Source organism: Trachemys scripta, chromosome 3 (assembly GCF_013100865.1).
Source record: "Trachemys scripta elegans isolate TJP31775 chromosome 3, CAS_Tse_1.0, whole genome shotgun sequence".
Lineage (NCBI taxonomy): Eukaryota > Metazoa > Chordata > Testudines > Emydidae > Trachemys > Trachemys scripta.
In genome coordinates this window covers 54,399,904-54,417,736 of record NC_048300.1, presented here as the reverse complement: position 1 = coordinate 54,417,736, position 17,833 = coordinate 54,399,904, and the positions used below count along the sequence as shown (strand labels likewise).

At 42.6% G+C, this 17,833-nt stretch overlaps 1 protein-coding gene across 1 annotated transcript in view; it reads left to right on the top strand.

Annotated features, from left to right (window-relative positions):
* Positions 1-2,743: 2,743 nt before the first annotated feature.
* The window catches only part of PPP1CB (protein phosphatase 1 catalytic subunit beta), a 49,727-nt gene continuing 34,637 nt past the window's right edge, over positions 2,744-17,833 (top strand). The window contains exon 1 of the mRNA XM_034764772.1: positions 2,744-3,032. Coding sequence (XP_034620663.1) covers positions 2,981-3,032 — 52 coding nt within the window. The 5' untranslated portion in view covers positions 2,744-2,980. The remainder of the gene's footprint in view (positions 3,033-17,833) is intronic.

Below are 17,833 nucleotides of genomic sequence, written 5' to 3'. Positions count from 1 at the left end.
AATGGTTTCCCTTCCGTGCTCTCTGAGCGGCGTTGTAGCTGCCGGCGCTGTAAGTCTGCCAGTGTAGACATACCCTTAGGTGCACCATTTCCCCCTGCACCCTCTTTTGTCCATCTCCTTTATAATTTGAAGGGGGGAAAGGCTGTTTAGGGTTGATAGTAATGAAGCTGAGAAGGGGAGAGTAAGCAACAAGAGAAGTGTGGGATCAGTGAAGGCAATTTCAAAATAATAAATTAACAAAGGGGAGAAAGATTAATGGGAATTTATATCAGTACATACTCAACTCCTCCTTTTTCCACCCAAAACACCAGTAAGATATCTCTGCTCTGCATCCTTGCTTGGCAGAAGTGGCTAAGCACATCTTCTTTTTCAATTAAAGTTAGTGTTGCATAAACTGCATCTATGGGCTTTTTTTTTTTTTTATTGCTGCATCTTTAACCAAAATTAATAAACTTAATAGTATACAAAGTGAACTCGGTGATTCACAAGATTTTTTGGCATATTACTGTTTAATTTTAAATGGTTCATCACAGTTACAAAGTTAGAGTTAAATAACTTTATTCTTTGAAATAAAAAAAATCTGTTTCATTGTACTGTGTAATAAATGCATAAAATTCCAACTTGGGCCATAATACCACCAGACAATTATTTTCTTTCAACAAGCAGATTGAATTAAATTCCCTTTTAAGACTGAGCATTTTTTTTATGGAGTCCTTAATATACTATATCACAAAATGTTTCAAATTATTTCATGTTACTATATAGTATACCATGATCTGTGCTGTGTTTGATATAACTTGAATTATGGTTGGCAAGACTATGGTTTGTACAGTATGGATTTTTAATGTACCTTGTACATACAGCTATCACACAGCTTTGCCCAGTGCAGCAATCATTTGCCATCTTTTGGAGTTTGTGCTGCAAATGATTTGTATCAGTGTCACAATGCAATATCACTACACAACTCCATCCTGTTGTCATGCAACATTCTATCACTGTGCAACATCATCATGCCACAGCACAATGTTGTGATGACTTTCAGGGCAGTTCAATAATGTGGGACTGATCCACTGAACTGGGATAATGCTTTAAAATTCAGAATGGGTAGCATATCTACTATATTGGGCAGCGCTGAAAGTCCTATTTTTAAAAGCTGAATAATTACTTTTTCTAACTTGACAAAAAACAAATTTCCAAGTGTCACTTAGCGCTTTGCTGTTTATGGAAAAGACTGAAAATGAAGAGAGTTTGTATATGCATATAAACTTTTAGCAGATAAGTTGGAATTACATTTTGGTGTCTGTAAAAAGCAACAGAGGGTCCTGTGGCACCTTTAAGACTAACAGAAGTATTGGGAGCATAAGCTTTCGTGGCTAAGAACCTCACTTCTTCAGATGCAATCTCCCAATACTTCTGTTAGTCTTAAAGGTGCCACAGGACCCTCTGTTGCTTTTTACAGATTCAGACTAACACGGCTACCCCTCTGACATTTTGGTGTCTGTCTCCAACTGGGAATATAAAATCAAATGTTGAGCCTTTTTATGGTCTCTTCTTTTCTTTTAGCACATCCAGTGAAACCTTATTATCACCCCACACATTTTGAAGGAGCTCTTTCTCACTTTAGTTGCTGGGACCCGTAACATAGACTCCCACATATTCATTGCATCATTAAAGAACTTTTAAAGCTTTGTTCATACTAGTTTTTCCTTGATCGTGACATGAAAATGAGTTCTTGAAAATCATGTATAGTTACATGGGCTGTATGGATTAAGGCAAAAATTCAGACTTGGGCTCCTAAAGCTAGGAACCTAATCTGCATCTATATTTAGGTATGTAAGTGGCCTGATTTTTTCTAGCGCAGCTGCAGTTTGCACAGCATAGTCAGCTACATTTTAGCAGCCTACATACAATTGAACATGTTGGCCCTACTCTTGAGAATTTTAACAGTTGCTTTCAAAAGTATTTTATGTCCACTCAGGTAAGGCACCTGTTGGCAAAACCATATACACTGAAATGGTCAAGAAGTAATGCTGAAAAATATTTCAGGAATGAGAAAAATAATAATGTTAAAGATCCCATCCACACGGGAGCATAGACCAGGCTAGCTAGAAAATCATTCCTGACATCTGCATTAGAACATGGGTGTAGTGAGCACAACTTGGCATTTCAGTGCGGATAGTTTGTTTAAATAAATTGTGACCTATGACCAGTGTGGTTTCAGCAGGCGGATGTCTGCTGGGAGGCTGGGTCAGCCTATTTGAAACATACTTTTAATGAAAACTGAGCTTCTCAGATACGGTTCCAAGAGCTGAGCCTTTCAGAAAAGCATAAACGAATGTGACACAAGATCAGATCACACGAGTTGATCGGGGCAGAGGTGAGCACGTGAGTTCCAGCTGGGGAAGCTTGGGGCTGCCTGACAGATTCCCACCTGCCCGGAACGTGACTGCGGGTAGGTGCTTCTCGGACTTCCTGACACTCAATCGGGAGAACCCCCTCCCTGCCCCCACCTGACTTTAGCTCGGCCCGGCCTCGCTTGCAGCACTGCCAGGCCCAACCAGTTACCAGACCGGGGGCCCCGGGGAGCAAAGGAAAATCATCTCAAACGTATGCGCACCTACAGGCGGGCCTGAAGCGCAGCAAGAACACCTCATTGCGCCTGCGCAGTAACACCCCCCCCCCCGCGGAGTCCCTTGCGCCTGCGCAGCTGTTGAAGTGCCGAAGCGAAGTCGCCGCGGGAAGGGGGGGTTGGCGCATGCTCGGTGGCGGCAGTCTGGTCTCTGAGGCGGGGAGGAGGCGCGGGGGTTGTTCTCCCGCATTTAACGGAGCGGGACCGAGCCCGGCGCTTTTGGGTGCCAGCGCGGGAGCAGCAAAGCGCCCGGCGGGATTCCTGGGGCGAGTCGCCGGCCCCCCTCGTCTGTGAAGCCCTCTCCACCCCGCCTTCTCCCCGCCCGGGACTACTGAGTCGGGTGCACACAAGATGGCGGACGGGGAGCTGAATGTGGATAGCCTCATCACCCGGCTGCTGGAAGGTGAGCGAGCCCCACCCCCCGGCACGTACACATGGGGGACGCGAGGCAGGGGATACTCCCGCGCGCACACACCCGGGGGACGACGGGGGGGTGCAAGGCGGGATCCTTCCCAACCTCACACCGGGGGGAGGCGGGAGCCCCCCCCCCATCCCTACGCGCACACAGCAGCAGATGGGGGTGAGGCTTTCCCTTCCCCCACTGGGCAAAGAGAGCAACAGCGAAGGAAGGATGGGGGGGACGGGGACGGTCACTCCCGTGGTACTGGGTGCTCTAAGCTATTTTAGTGGTGGGGTGGGGGGGACACACCTCATACTGCTACATACTTTGCTGCTGAGACGGAGAAGGGTGTGGGAGGTAGGTGATGTCCTGGGTGCACTGGCCCCTTCGCCATCAGAGTGTGCTATTATTATGTTAGAGGGGCCATCGAGGACTAGTGCTTTGAAATATTATATTTGAACCAATATACAGGAGTGTGTATGTGTGTGCGTGCGCGCCCCTGTGGCGGGGTCTCTGTAATGCGAATGCCTGGCTCAGATCAGTGATGCATGTGTTTAAAGCCCAGGATTGTCCTGCTAAAGCTGCCCCAGTGATGGGTGAGTTAGAAAAGCCTAGCTAGTGGGAGGTGTCTCCCTCCTTCCCATCAGGTTAGTAGTACTTTCTCAATTTTACAAAAATTGACAAATGTTGGGGGAGGGGGGGTGTACAAGGGGAAGCAGAAGGAATTTAGTGTACTGCAATTCCTCTGCCCAGCTCTGGGGCTATTTCTAATGTTGGCTATAGAGAGAGAGAATAATCAGTGAGGGGGGTCAATATGCCTTTTTTCAGTGTTACCAAAGATATCTTTTGTTAAGGTAAGGGAAAACTGTTGACTAACTTCCCATTTTTCAAGGAGCAGGATACTACTTCTATCCTTAGCATCATCATTTGATGTTCTTGGACAGTGACTATCCAGTCTTCCCAGCCTCCTTCTCATTGCCCCCAACAAATATCTGGTGAGGGAAGGGAACGGGTATGGATAAGTGTAGTTCATTTTAAAAATGGATGTACCTTCTGGATTTGGAAGGCTACCAATGTGACTTTCATACAGGTTTTGTTTTGGAGCCGGAATTCTTGGCCTGGAAGAGAGAAACAGAAGTTTAATAAATCTGTTTTGAATTTTGCATATCCTCTAATTTTTGGGTGGTATCTTGTTTAACTACTTTGGTAACGTAATATAATGTATAGGTTTGTGAATACCATATTGTAGTCATTCCTCCATCCTTCTGAGGGTGAAATGGAATGTATAACGAGCAACACTTAAAGAAATAACAAATCCTAAACTTTTTGTGTTTTGTTGTTGGTTCTGTTAGTATGTCTGTATTTAAAGTATCCAGTGTAGTATGAGAACTTGCAGGCACCTGTATTTATAATTAAACATAGATAGATATTGTTGTCTGTTCAGCATTAGGCAAGAGCTCATTTCTGTGAGTGACTTGAAGCTTGAAATACTGCTAACAAGTTTTAACAAGACACTTTTACTAATGAAGGCTGTCTTCTGTTTTGTTTTTACTCCTGGATTCTAGATAGGCCCATTTGTGACCTAGTCAGCATTCACTTCCTACCATAAGCTCAATGTTGTCTGTGTGTGTCTGGGGGAATTCTCTGGCTTTAATCTTTGTCTGGGATAGCACTTTCTAATATGTTTTAATTGTTTTCACTTTATTAATCTATAAATTATAGACTTGTGTTTTTAAATAGTTGCTGTTATATGTTGGTGTCTAAGCCTGCCTGTGACCATTTATCTTAAAGTATTAGCCTGTTAAGACAATAAAGCTAAAAACTTGTGTATGTCCAGTAATTGTTTTGTTTTTATTTGACGTGCATATCCATATTAAAATAGTTGATAAAATAATACTAAGTGTTACACATACCAGGGTGTATGTAACTGTTAGTCTCAGGTCACAGCCACCTTGTAGGTTACTTAGATTCACAGTCAAGATAGTATTGTGAAAAGATTTAAGCACAAATTTCTCCAATATTAAAATGTGTGTGATAAAGCACAAATTTGAACCGTTAAGTCTAAAATTTGCTAAGTCTTTGTACAGACAATTTTTTCTAAACTGTTTTTAGAACCTAAGATTTTGATTTACTTTTTGTTTGACTTGAGTGTAAACAGAAATGATTTTCCTTAACGTTGACTGAACCAGACAGATTTTTTTCTTCACTTAACTGCCATTAAGTTTATCAGAGCTTGTATAATGTCTCTCTGCATCAGAGGGAAAATAGATCCCTCTATCACTGCATTGCTCTTGTGTGTTTTTGTAAGTGTCCCCAAACAGGTATGGGTTGTGGGGTTTTTTTTTCCTTTAATTTACATTTTTGCGCTTATTTCCCATCTTCCAATTTCTGCACTGTGAATGCACCATAGGATGAATAAAAGCGTGACTACTGCAGTTTTAACTCTAAAGTTTCTTTTATGTAATCGGATACTTAGCAATTTATAGTTTGTTATGGCATTGCTTCTACTTTGGTAAAGTTGTACTGTAAAATGTGTTTCAAGCAAAAAGTAAGCCTGTTAATTCTCAGTCTAGGAGCAAGATTTTACATATTGTCAATTGTTTTTACCATTTCCAATTAGATGGCCAGAAATAGTGGTTTTTATAGTGCAAAAATGGATTTAAAAGCTTTAAGAGAATCTTATTGCAGTGTGTTGGTCCATAGCATGTGCTAGGGCCTTCTTCTCCCTTTAAATGAAACAGATGGCTTTAACTTTGAACAGCAGTGACAGTGGTCTTTCAATAGCTGGTGCTTACAACCCATTTTGCAATGTACTAACTCAGGGTTTCTCAAACTTCAGTGCATTGCGACCCCCTTCTGACTACAAAAATTACTACACAACCCCAGGAAGGGGGACTGAGCTCACCCGAGCCCCACTGCCCCGGGGAGGGGAGGAGGGGCAAAGCCTAAACCTAAGGGCTTGGGACCTGTAACCTGAGCCCCACTGCCCAGGGTTAAAGCCGTTGGGCTTTGGCTTTGGCCCTGGGCAATTGGGCTCAGGCTTTAGATTCGGCCCTGGGCAGTGGCGCTCCGGCTTGGCCCCAGCAAGTCTAAGCCAGCCCTGGTGACCCCATTAAAACAGGGTTGCGACCCACCTTGGAGTCCTGACCCACAGTTTGAAAACCACTGTACTAACTACTTATAAAAATAGCAACAGTAGCAAGAAATTTCTGCCCTCTTTAGGTTGTTGAATGACTACACCTATTTTTGAACATTAACCTAGCAGTCATGATCCACGCACTCACTTTGAGACTGGATTACAGTACTGTAATTGCCTGTGCCTAGTCAATCAAGGCCAATTAAACTCAGTCTTGTACAGCACAGAGCAACCTGTCTCTCTTGATCAGAACTAGCTGCTGAGAGCACATCAGTTGATTCCACCCTCCACTTGCCTCCCTTTTGTTGCTAGGTCCTAGTTCTCAAAGTTCAGAAGCATACTACTTCTGAGAATGCCTTACCATCTGAAGCTCATGGATACCTGCACTCATGAACACACACACTCCTTTCAGAGAATGGAAACTCTTGAGAGCTGGAAGGCAAGCTTCTTAATGCTGGATTCTAGACTAAACACTCCTCTTGGAGAGATCAGAGCAATTCTTAGATTGGCTTGTCAGAGATCATTGCAAAACCCACCTTTTCATAACATCATATTCCCATACATGCTAGAGAACTTAGATTCTTCCCTCCCTTTTTAAGTGGTGAATGCCAGGATGCCAAGAGGAGCCCATTTTGGAATTCACTTTCTTTGTTTGTAACATGTCCAGAACATAAATGCTATGGTTATTGGTGCCTTAGAACTGTGGTTCTCAACCAGGGGTATGTAGAGGTCTTCCATGAGGTATATCAGTTAATCTAGATATTTGCCTAGTTTTACAAAGCACTAGCGAAGTCAGTACAAACTAAAATTTCATACAGATGACTTTATACTGCTCTATACACTGAAATGTAAGTACAAAACTTATATTCCAATTGATTTACTTTCTAATTGTATAGTAAAAATGAGAAAGTAAGCAATTTTTCAGCAGTAGCGTGCTGTGACACTTCTGTATTTTTGTCTGATTTTTATAAGCAAGTAGTTGTTAAGTGAGGTGTAACTTGGGGATATGCAAATCAAATCAGACTCCTGAAAGGGGTACAGTAATCTAGAAAGATTGAGAACCACTGCCTTAGAAGTACCTATTATGTAAAGAAAACAAGTAGAATGAATACTGCATGCTATGAGTAAACTGGCTGGTTTATAAGGTATGCTGCTAGCACAGAACATAGCAGGCACACCTTGTCCTTTGTCTCATTTTCCTGCCCTCAAGCTCCTAAGAGCTGGCAGACATCCACGCCAATTCTTTTGGCACTGGGATGGGGAGAGAGACCCTCTGCTTTTTCACTTAATGCTTGCAGACGTGTACCATAAGCCTGGTCTTTGAACCTGGTGGCTATTGAGTTATGGCTACTAGATACAGGGTATGTGTGTTGATTAGGGGGCTGCTGAGAATCAGGGCTTGTCTAGACACAGAAGTTGTGTTGGTCTAACTTAAAGAAGTTTTAAAACTTAAGCCAGTGCAAACCTCTGTAGACTCACCTGTTTGAAACTGATTGTTTGTATTGTAGTAGCACCTGGGAGCCCCCAACATAGACCAGATCCCTTTGTGTTAGGTACTATACAAACACAAAATAAAGACTTTCCTGCTTCACAGAGCTCTGTTTAGCTTCAGCCTGTAAATTTACTGATGTAAACCAAACATAAGAGTTTCATAGATTATAAAGCCAGAAGAACATTGTGATCACATTGTCTGACATCCTGTAAAACACAGAATATAGGACTTCCCTGGATTAATTTCAGTTTGAACTGGAGCATTGAGTCTATCACTAAGGTACGCCTTCCAATCCTTAAATCCAGTGGTTCTCAAAGTGTGGGTCAGGACCCTAAAGTGGGTCACAACCCCATTTTAGTGGGGTTACCAAGGCTGGCGTTAGACTTGCTGGGACCTGGGGCCAAAGCTGGAGCGCCACTGCCCAGGGCCGAATCTAAAGCCTGAGCCCAACGGCTTTAACCCTGGGCAGTGGGGCTGAGGTTACAGGCCCCAAGCCTTCAATTTTCAACATCCTTCTTGAATTGTGGACACAAGTTCTGGGCATAGTACTACAGCAGTGGTTGCCCCAGTGCCAAATACAGATGTAATGAAACCTACTTCTATTTGATATTCCCCTGTTTATGCATCCAAGGATTGCATTAGGCATTTTGGCCAGAGCATCACCAAACATCAGACTTAAATCAATTTAAGGCCTGATCTACACTTAGGTTTGTTGGAATAGCTATATTGGTCGGGGGTGGGAAAAATTACACCCCTGAGCTCTGTAGTTAGTTAAGCTGACCAAACCCTGGTGTAGATGCAGCTAGGTCAGTGGAAGAATTCCTCTGATCTAGCTAATGTTGCTCAGGAAGGCAGATTAACTACAGCGGAGGAAGAAAACCCTTCTGTTGCAGTAGAAAGAATCTACAGTATGACATTTACAGTGGCATGGCTGCAGTGCTGTAGCTGTGACACTGTAGAGCCCACCGTGTAGACCAGGGGTTGGCAACCTACGGCATGCATGCCGAACACGGCACGCAAGCTGATTTTGAGTGGCACGCAGCTCCCCTGACGCAGTCCCAACACTCAGCCCCCCCCACACACACACACACACCCCGCTCTCCCCTGCAGGGGCAGGAGGCAGAAGCTTGGTTCTGTGGCAGCCAAGCTTTCCCCCTCCCCCGCTTCTTCCCCCAGCAGCGCTTTTCTGCCCCCTCCTCCTCTGTCCCTGGCCAATCAGCTGATGGCCCTAGTGAGGGGGAGGGGGAAGAGCGGCAGCGTGCACACAGCTCTGTAGAGGAGACAGAGAAGAGGTAGAGACAGACCCTGGGGGGAAGGGGGTGGAACAGGGCATCTCCCTTCCAGTCCCCTGCCATGAGCCGCTCAGGGCAGGGGGCTGGGAGCACCCCCACAAGCCGAGCACCCCAGCCCTCTGCCCTGACCCCCCCCCCCCCCCCACCCCCCTGCCCCCCTCCCTCCCCCCCCCCCACACACACCCCAGCCTTCTGCCCTGCACCCCACACACCCCCCAGCCATCTGCCCTGATCCCTGAAACACCCACTCCCAGGTCTGGGGTCCCGGCCGCAGGCCCTACTCAGCCCGCTGCCAGCCTAGGTGAACAGAACCCCAGGCTGGCAGTGAGCTGAGCAGGCTGGTGGCATAAGATCAGCATTTTAATTTAATTTTAAATGACGCTTCTTAAACATTTTGAAAACCTTGTTTACTTTACATACAATAGTTTAGTTATATAATATAGACTTATAGAAAGAGACCTTCTAAAAACGTTAAAATGTATTACCGGCACGCGAAACCTTAAATTAGAGTGAATAAATGAAGACTCGGCACACCACTTCTGAAAGGTTGCCGACCCCTGGCGTAGACCATAGGTAATCAATAGGTGGATTGCAGGCCAAATCCTGACTGCCAGCTGCTTTTGAGTGGGCCGTGAAATCTTTTTGTATACTTATTATTACCGTTATTGATATTGCGGTGTGAAAAATGTTTCTCTGGAGTCTGGACCTTGACTATAACTTGACCAAGAAATTTGGACCTTGACCAAAAAATAGACTGTTCCCTGGTATAGACGTATTCTGTGAGACAATTTTTCTTTCTAAAATCTGTGTTGTTGTTTTTTGCCAGGCGTAAGAAAGCTTACTAGTTCTGTTAATACTGGTTCATCAAATTGTCTGTCACATAAGTTGTGAAACGTTATTCCATAGTGTGAGTGTCTCTTAACTTATTACATTTGTTCAAAATGTATGTAACACTTCAGAACCTTACCGTTTAAAGAAAGATAATGGTCTCAGCTGGCTCCCTCTCTGGTACAGTCTGAGACGTTTGCTGATATAAGACTTGTTTCCATATACAAGAAAAGCTGTGAGTTCCCAATCAAGTGGAGAAAACTTATTTTAACCTTCCGTTTCAAAAATTGATTTTTTGGGGGCATTTGACCTCATTGGACAGTTGTAGCTACTTGAACGTGGAAGCAAGAAAGTCTGCTGGTAACATGAAACTCAAACAGCCTCTCATAGTTCTGGGAGAGAATTGCAGCCAACATACATTCTTTGGAAACACTGTTCTTTTCAGCCAAAAGTACAATTGTCTGCTGATCTAAAGGTTACTATAAGATTGGTGGTTGACAGTCTGTTCGGCTTTACTTGGTGCATTTGCAGCACTCCGAGCATAACCAGCCTCCAGAGCAACAAAGGAAAAACATTTTTTTAAAAAATAATAAATTGTGCATGTAAAAGCACTTACATGGCATAAGGGGTTGGGAGATAGCAGTAGTTTCAGAGTATACATAATTCTTTGAAAAAGCTGAAAATCTAGTTAGTGATGTCCATTTGTTTTGTGGAACTGTTGACGTTTTGTGTAGTTAACATTCAATAACAAATACTGAAAAAACAAACTAGATTACACTTCGCTTTAAAATCATGTCATTTGGACTAGTCCTTTTTTTAACTTCAGTTTCATCAAGACTCTAGGAGTTCATGAAAACACAGGAATAGAGACACAAATGTTTCACTATTGACAGAACAAAAGTTTTTATACACTATACAATATTGGTTCTAGCTCAAAGAATTTTTGAGCCAGAGGCCACTAAAAACAGATAGGAATTGTAAATATGTAAGGGAGGCAAGAGTATGAGAGATTTTTAAGCTGTACATTGCAAACCCCCATAGCTGAAACTAATCCTTGGAAAGATGCAACTCCCAACTTTCTGATTGCTGTTATTAGTTTCCATCCCTGGTTGCTTGAGGTGTTTTACTTAAAATCACTGGTTCCTCTGACCAGATTTAAAAAAAAAAAAAAAAATACAGGCAGTCTTCAGATTCCTAGTCATCCTTGTCTAGTCAGTCCTTGCTACACAGTACCAGTAACTTGAAAAAACCCTCTTGCTTGCTTAGATTTACACCTAAGCTGCCATATTCTGCAACTGTTACATTTTTGTCTTAATGTATTTGTTATAGTAAAATAGTTTGCGTTGTGCAATATTCCTACTATGCAATGTTGGGACCTAATCCTACAAGGTACTAAACATCTTTAATTCCCGTTGATTTTCAATAGGAGTTAAACACTTGGCACCTTGCAGGGTCAGGTCTTCTTGCAGAACTCAAACTAGAGGCTGAGATTGGAATAGGTCCAAAATGAAAACTGTAAACTAAATTCAAACCATTCAATATTGTGGAAGAAAATGACAAACTGTTTTGGTTGTTTTGAAAGATCACTTTTCTTCCTTTTCACAAAGCACTTAAGCATAAAGAAGGAGTCATGCTTTTTCCTCTCTTCTTCCGTACTTTATTGCTCCAAAAATGTTTTATACTTGGCTTGTGGGGAAAGTAATTTGGCAGTCTGGGATAATGCTGTTGTATGCCACATCCCAGAATGGATCGTCATAGATGTGGGAAATGAGGGACATTCTCAGAAAAGAAAAATAGAACTAGAAAAGGTCTATTTCAAGGATACACAAACAAATTATGAAAAATAGACTGCAAGGAACAAATAGTCATTTTGATTCAGACATAAAGTATTATAGATACAGCCAATGGGGGGAGGGAGAATATAACTGGGAAAAAAGAAGCAAGATACGAGTTTGCTTTATCTTCTCCCCCTGAAAAAAACTTCAGAGACAATTGTAATAGTTAGTGTTGGGAGGGTAGGAGTATCTTGAAATTAATCTTGGGTAGGAAGCGTAATAAAAAGGCAGGAATCATATTGTATTTTAAACATCAGTCCTGAAGGGTACTAAAATCATAGCAATCTATAAATCATGGAAAGGTTGAAATAGGGGGAAGAGAGAGAGCGTGCTAAAACCCTTGTCCATTTGGATGACCGCATGATTATAAAAGTAAGGAAATTTTCAGTTTGCCACTTTTGTATCTCATTAAGGTTGTAACAAAGTATTGATCACTTAACATATCTGTTTATATATTCTGTGCCATGTAAAGAACAATTTTAGCATGAATCCCTCAACTTACTTGCATTCAGAGTACAGCTGCATTTTAATAGAGATGAGGAAAAAAGCAATGATTTAATTTTAATATAATGAAATGTGCTTTTAATGTGGACAGTTGAGCTGAATTTTTAAGTCCGTGACCCAGGGATGCGGTTGTGGATTTTAGAAAATCAAATCAATGTAGTTGGTACTGTGTGTTCTAACAGTGAAGCATACTATATTTGGCTACTTAGTCAGGTCAAGTTTCCTATGAAACTGACCTCAGGGGAGAATATCAGATCTTACTGTTTAACAATGTAACCTGTAACATTTTTCCTTCCAAATTTTAAGGGTGTTTGAAAAAACACACCTTAAGCTTGTCTCCAAAGCATAGGGTTTTTTTTTTGTGGGGTGTTTTTTTACTTTCGTGGTACAATTTCATGCTTTCCTAATGTAGACTAGTTCATTTTAGGTTTCAGAGTAGCAGCCGTGTTAGTCTGTATCCGCAAAAAGAACAGGAGTACTTGTGGCACCTTAGAGACTAACAAATGTATTAGTTCATTTTAGTATTTTAACAAACCCCACAACTCCTAAAAATAAATAAATAAATACAAATCTTAACATTAAATGGTGAGCTTTGCATTCCTTTTATATATACAGTTTTTTATGTTTGTCTAATACAGATAAATCACCTTGGGGGCAGGTATCTATTCTTAGTTGTCTAAACACCATGCACATGCATAGCATTACATAAATAGTAATCAGAGTCCCTATCCTTACCTAGGAACTTCTGAAATATAATCAGAGAGCCTTGATGCGGGTCATTATGTATAAAATAAGACCTTTTTCGGATTCAAAACCATGTTGAAAAATGTTTGCTTAATCCTAAGGCTTTGTCTAACAGTACACCTGGGGAAATGGCAATCGTAGATTACTGCAGTGGATTACTTTCCTAGTGTAGTGTAGTTAGAGGTTTCTTGTGTGTGGTTTTTTTTTTTTTTTTTTAATTTAGAAGGCCTCTTCAAGACTTGTAGTATGTAGAACAGTTCTAGTTTTGCATGGCTCGTTGAGAATGGTTAACTATTTTTTGAATAAGTTTGACATTTGTGTTTTAAGTATGATGAAAAAGCTTATACTATTGAATTGTTTGTTTTGGGTACTTTTTTTGCTAACCTCAAAAACAGATTAAAACTGAATAAAAGCATTTATGGCGGTATCTAGAATTCTTGAATTTCCTTGAATCCTGTCAGTGTGATATTGAACTGAAATTGCACTAGTAGCATAGTTCCAGTTCCTAGTGAAAGATGAAACTCGTGTCCTTGTCGAGGGGTAGGTCTTCACTGCAGAGTTAATTGTGGGGATCAGTACCCTGGGGCTTACCCCTTCATTGGCCTAATTTGGGTGCGAGTGGCTGCTTCCCCAGTGGTGCTGTACTTGTGTGAGGTGCTAGGACTTCTGGGGTCATTTTCATGATTCTTATTTCTGCAGTGAGCTGTCACTTTTTTTTTTTCCCCTCAGTGAATTGTGGGAGAACTTGTCTGTCCTTCTAGGCACATGAGAGAAATTGTGGGAAGGCATTGGAGGACTATCAGCAGGACCGTCCTTAGGCATACGCAGAATATGCAGCTGCATAGGGCACCAGCGACCAGCCCTCCCATCCCCCCGCCAGCCCTCCTGTGCGTTCCTATGGGGGTGTGGGGCCCTAGACAACTCCCTCCACCCCACCCCCATTTTCCATCCCTTCTCCCAACCCCCCTCCCCTAGTGATGGATGCAGCCCAGGGGATTAGCAGGGGGGGCCTGCTGCTGTTAGCAGGGGTCAGGCCTACCCCTGCACTCGCCAGCGGTGGCAGGAAGCAGAGCAACCCAGCCCACTCCACTCCGCTGGCTGGTTCCCCACTGTGTCGCTCCACATCCCGCCGCCAGTGAGTGTGGGGGGAGGGAACGTTTCCCCCAAGCCTCCTCCCCCGAGCGACATGGCTGAGGCGGGGGGCGTGGAGTGGGCTGGGGCCAGGTCGTTCTGCTTCCCGCTGCCGGCGCCAGGTCCCCGGCTAATCCCCCAGGACGCTCTGGGCCTGTGGGGCCCCCCAAGCAGCCTCCCAAAGTTCCTGCCTTCATGGCCCTGCAGGCCTCGAGCGCAGCCCAGACCCTCCGCGAGCGGTGGGGGGTTGGGGGGGGAGTAAGTTCTAGGGTTGCATAAAGCACCATAATTGGTAGGGACGACCCTGACTATCAGCATTTGAGTGGTTTAGCCTATGCTCACGGTGTAAAAGGAGGAGGTTACCAGCCTGAGTGTAAGCAGTGCTCAGGCTTTAGCTTGTATCCCAGGATTGGCCAGTTACTTTGACTATAAAGTACCACAGTCTTGAGTGAGGTTTGGTGTGTGGATGACAGTAGCACTTGTAGTGTAGATATACCCAGAGTTAACTCTGCAATGAAGACAACTCTTGGGTGTATCATCTGCCTTAAATTCCACTGCTTATGAGGTGTTGATGCAATTGTGGCCCTTAGTAAGACGGGGTAGATTAGTCTCTGAAAATGTCTCATCCTTTATCCTCTGAGTCTCGACTTCTTCCAAAGAAAAAACAGTTATGAGTCTGTCCAAGGGCCCTCTTGCAGGGTTCCAGTCTATCCTCTAACACTAGAAGCTACTCTGGAGGGTTAGTAAGGCTACAATTTTGTCACGGAAATTTTAATAAATTTCACAGCAGAAGTGCAAGATAAAAAGATAAGTAATGGAAAGGTCACTAAATGATGTAACTTCACAACATTAGCATACACGAGATTGTAGTGGGGGTGCTGAAAGCTGAGGGCGGGTGGGCAGGCAGGCAGTTTTGGAGATTGAGCCCATCCCACACTCCTCTTGCAGTGGCAGCTCCTGTCTTTTAGGGCTGGGTACAGCTCCCCAATCCAGGCATTGTTACCCTGTACTTCAGGTCGCAATGCCACTCAGTTTGGGTTTAATCAAATGTGTTTTTACAGTTTCCAAGATGTCTCTGACTTTATTCAGATGCATGATTTCTGAGACAGAACTAGCCTAGGTAAGGAGATGTGAGAGATGGAGTCTTCGGTGTACTGTGGAACAGATAATGCAGTGCCCATAGGAAGTCTGTGTCTGGAAGGCTGCTAGATGGTTGAAGCCCAATCCAGCTAAAAACCAAGTTAAAGTTGGTAGGCTCTGAAAAGCAACAAGATATGGTGAGAGCCATGCTCGTACCTAGTTGGGTAGATTGGTGTGCCATTTATAACAGACTTGCAGTATTAGAGGGATATTAGATCCAAGATTGCTGTTAGATGTAAGATAACATGGATGGCAGTACCTCTCTTCATCTGCATCTGGTAAGGCAAATGCAGCCACCTTTTTGGGAGTGGACTTTGCTATCAATATCGGTGTCTTTGAGCTTGTGTGTAGGGATGTTATACTGGTATAAGGTATGAATTCAAACTGTTATACTGGTATAACTCCCCATGTGGGGACACATTGCAGTATAGTTTTTTTTATAGTTTTAACTTTTAACTTTTTCCCAGTTTTTGTCACTGTGGAAGGTAGTGTACCTCAACCTGCTAACTTGAGTTGAACGTACAAAGCTGCCTTATCTTCACTAGAATTTTACTTCAGTTAATTAACTAGCTTGCTAACTTAAGTTAAGAATGCATCTTTTTTTTTGTAGAGACAATGCCTGAGTGATTTGGTACCAGATGACCTCTGATTACATATATCCATGTGCTGTATTGCCTCTCTTGTTCTAATACTAAAGTTTTTCTCAACTGTAAATCTATGGAGGCTGTTGTTGGCAGCATATTCTTCATGAAAAATCCCTTGGTTCTGAAGCTTGCTTTGTTTCCCCCTTTCCAGTCTTCAAGAAGCTCAGATCTTGTAAAACTTCTAGGCATTGGTTTGCTGGGCAAGTAATTAATGGGTGCATAACTGGCTGGATAACGGTACTCAGAGAGTTGTTGTTAATGGTTCCCAATCCTGCTGGAAAGATGTAACAAGTGGGGTTTTGCAGGGGTCTGTTTTGGGGACTGGCTCTGTTCAATATCTTCATTAACAACTTAGATATTGGCATAGAAAGTACGCTTATTAAGTTCCCAGATGATACCAAACTGGGAGGAATTGCAACTGCTTTGGAGGACAGGGTCATAATTCAAAATGATCTGGACAAATTGGAGAAATGGTCTGAGGTAAACAGGACGAAGTTTAACAAAGACAAATGCAAAGTGCTCCACTTAGGAAGGAAAAATCAGTTTCACACATACAGAATGGAAAGAGACTGTCTAGGAAGGAGTATGGCAGAAAGGGATCTAGGGGTTATAGTGGACCACAAGCTAAATGAGTCAACAGTGTGATGCTGTTGCAAAAAATGCAAACATGATTCTGGGATGTATTAACAGGTGTGTTGTGAGCAAGACACGAGAAGTCATTCTTCCGCTCTACTCAGCGCTGGTTAGGCCTCAGCTGGAGTATAGTGTCCAGTGAAATGGGCACTGCATTTCAAGAAAGATGTGGAGAAATTGGAGAGGGTCCAGAGAAGAGCAACAAGAATGATTAAAGGTCTTGAGAACATGACCTATGAAGGAAGGCTGAAAGAATTGAGTTTGTTTAGTTTGGAAAAGAGAAGACTGAGAGGGGACATGATAGCAGTTTTCAGATATCTAAAAGGGTCTCATAAGAAGGAGGGAGAAAACTTGTTCACCTTAGCCTCTAAGGATAGAACAAGAAGCAATGGGCTTAAACTGCAGCAAGGGAGGTTTAGGTTGGACATTAGGAAAAAGTTCCTAACTGTCAGGGAGGTTAAACACTGGAATAAATTGCCTAGGGAGGTTGTGGAATCTCCATCTCTGGAGATATTTAACAGTAGGTTAGAGAAATGTCTATCAGGGATGGTCTCTAGACAGCATTTGGCCCTGCCATGAGGGCAGGGGATTGGACTCAATGACCTCTTGAGGTCCCTTCCAGTCCTAGAATCTATAAATCTATAATGAGATAAGAAGTTTGACTTTGTATCTGGTTTGATACTATGAATTACATAAAAGCTTACTGTGTTTTTACATATTTAAAAAACTCCTTTTTGTGGATGTTAGTAAGTGCCCAAAAAAACGGGCGGTAGATGTGCTTAAATCTATAGAGGAGCATATTTTTCTGGTTAGGATATAGTCTCCTGTGTATTTTTGCTACATACCTGCTCTTTCAGTGTTATCTGTAGGATCATCAGTAGATGAAGCAGTATACATTGAAAATGAGATGAGAACATGCTAAAACTCATTTTACTCCCAAACTAGAAAAGGAAGGGAAAATTAGACTTTAACATTCTTGACAAGGCAAATTAAATCAAGAGAAACTTCAATTTGTTGAAGGAAACTGAAGTTCAATGACTATAGTTTGAGTCATAGACTGCATACAGTTTGATCACATTCTTGGACAAGAGCCTTGTAGGTAAAGCTTCAAAATTAATTCTTAATAGCTTTTATATTTAAAGCCAACCATAACATTATTGAAGCTTTATAACTTTGTAAATTCTTTGGGACAGGGACTCTTTTTGCTGTGTTTGTACAGTAATTTCTTAGCACAGTGCAATACCTATGTGCTACCACATAATACAAATAACTAAAATGTTGTAGGAGTGAGGGGCATTTTAGTGTGGTGCAAACTGAGCACGCAACACAAGTGCAAGGGCTATTAACTGCAAGACCTTTACCATTATTCATCACTTCCTTTGGCTGGAATACTTCCAGAATGTGTGTTTACATAAAGTGTTAAAG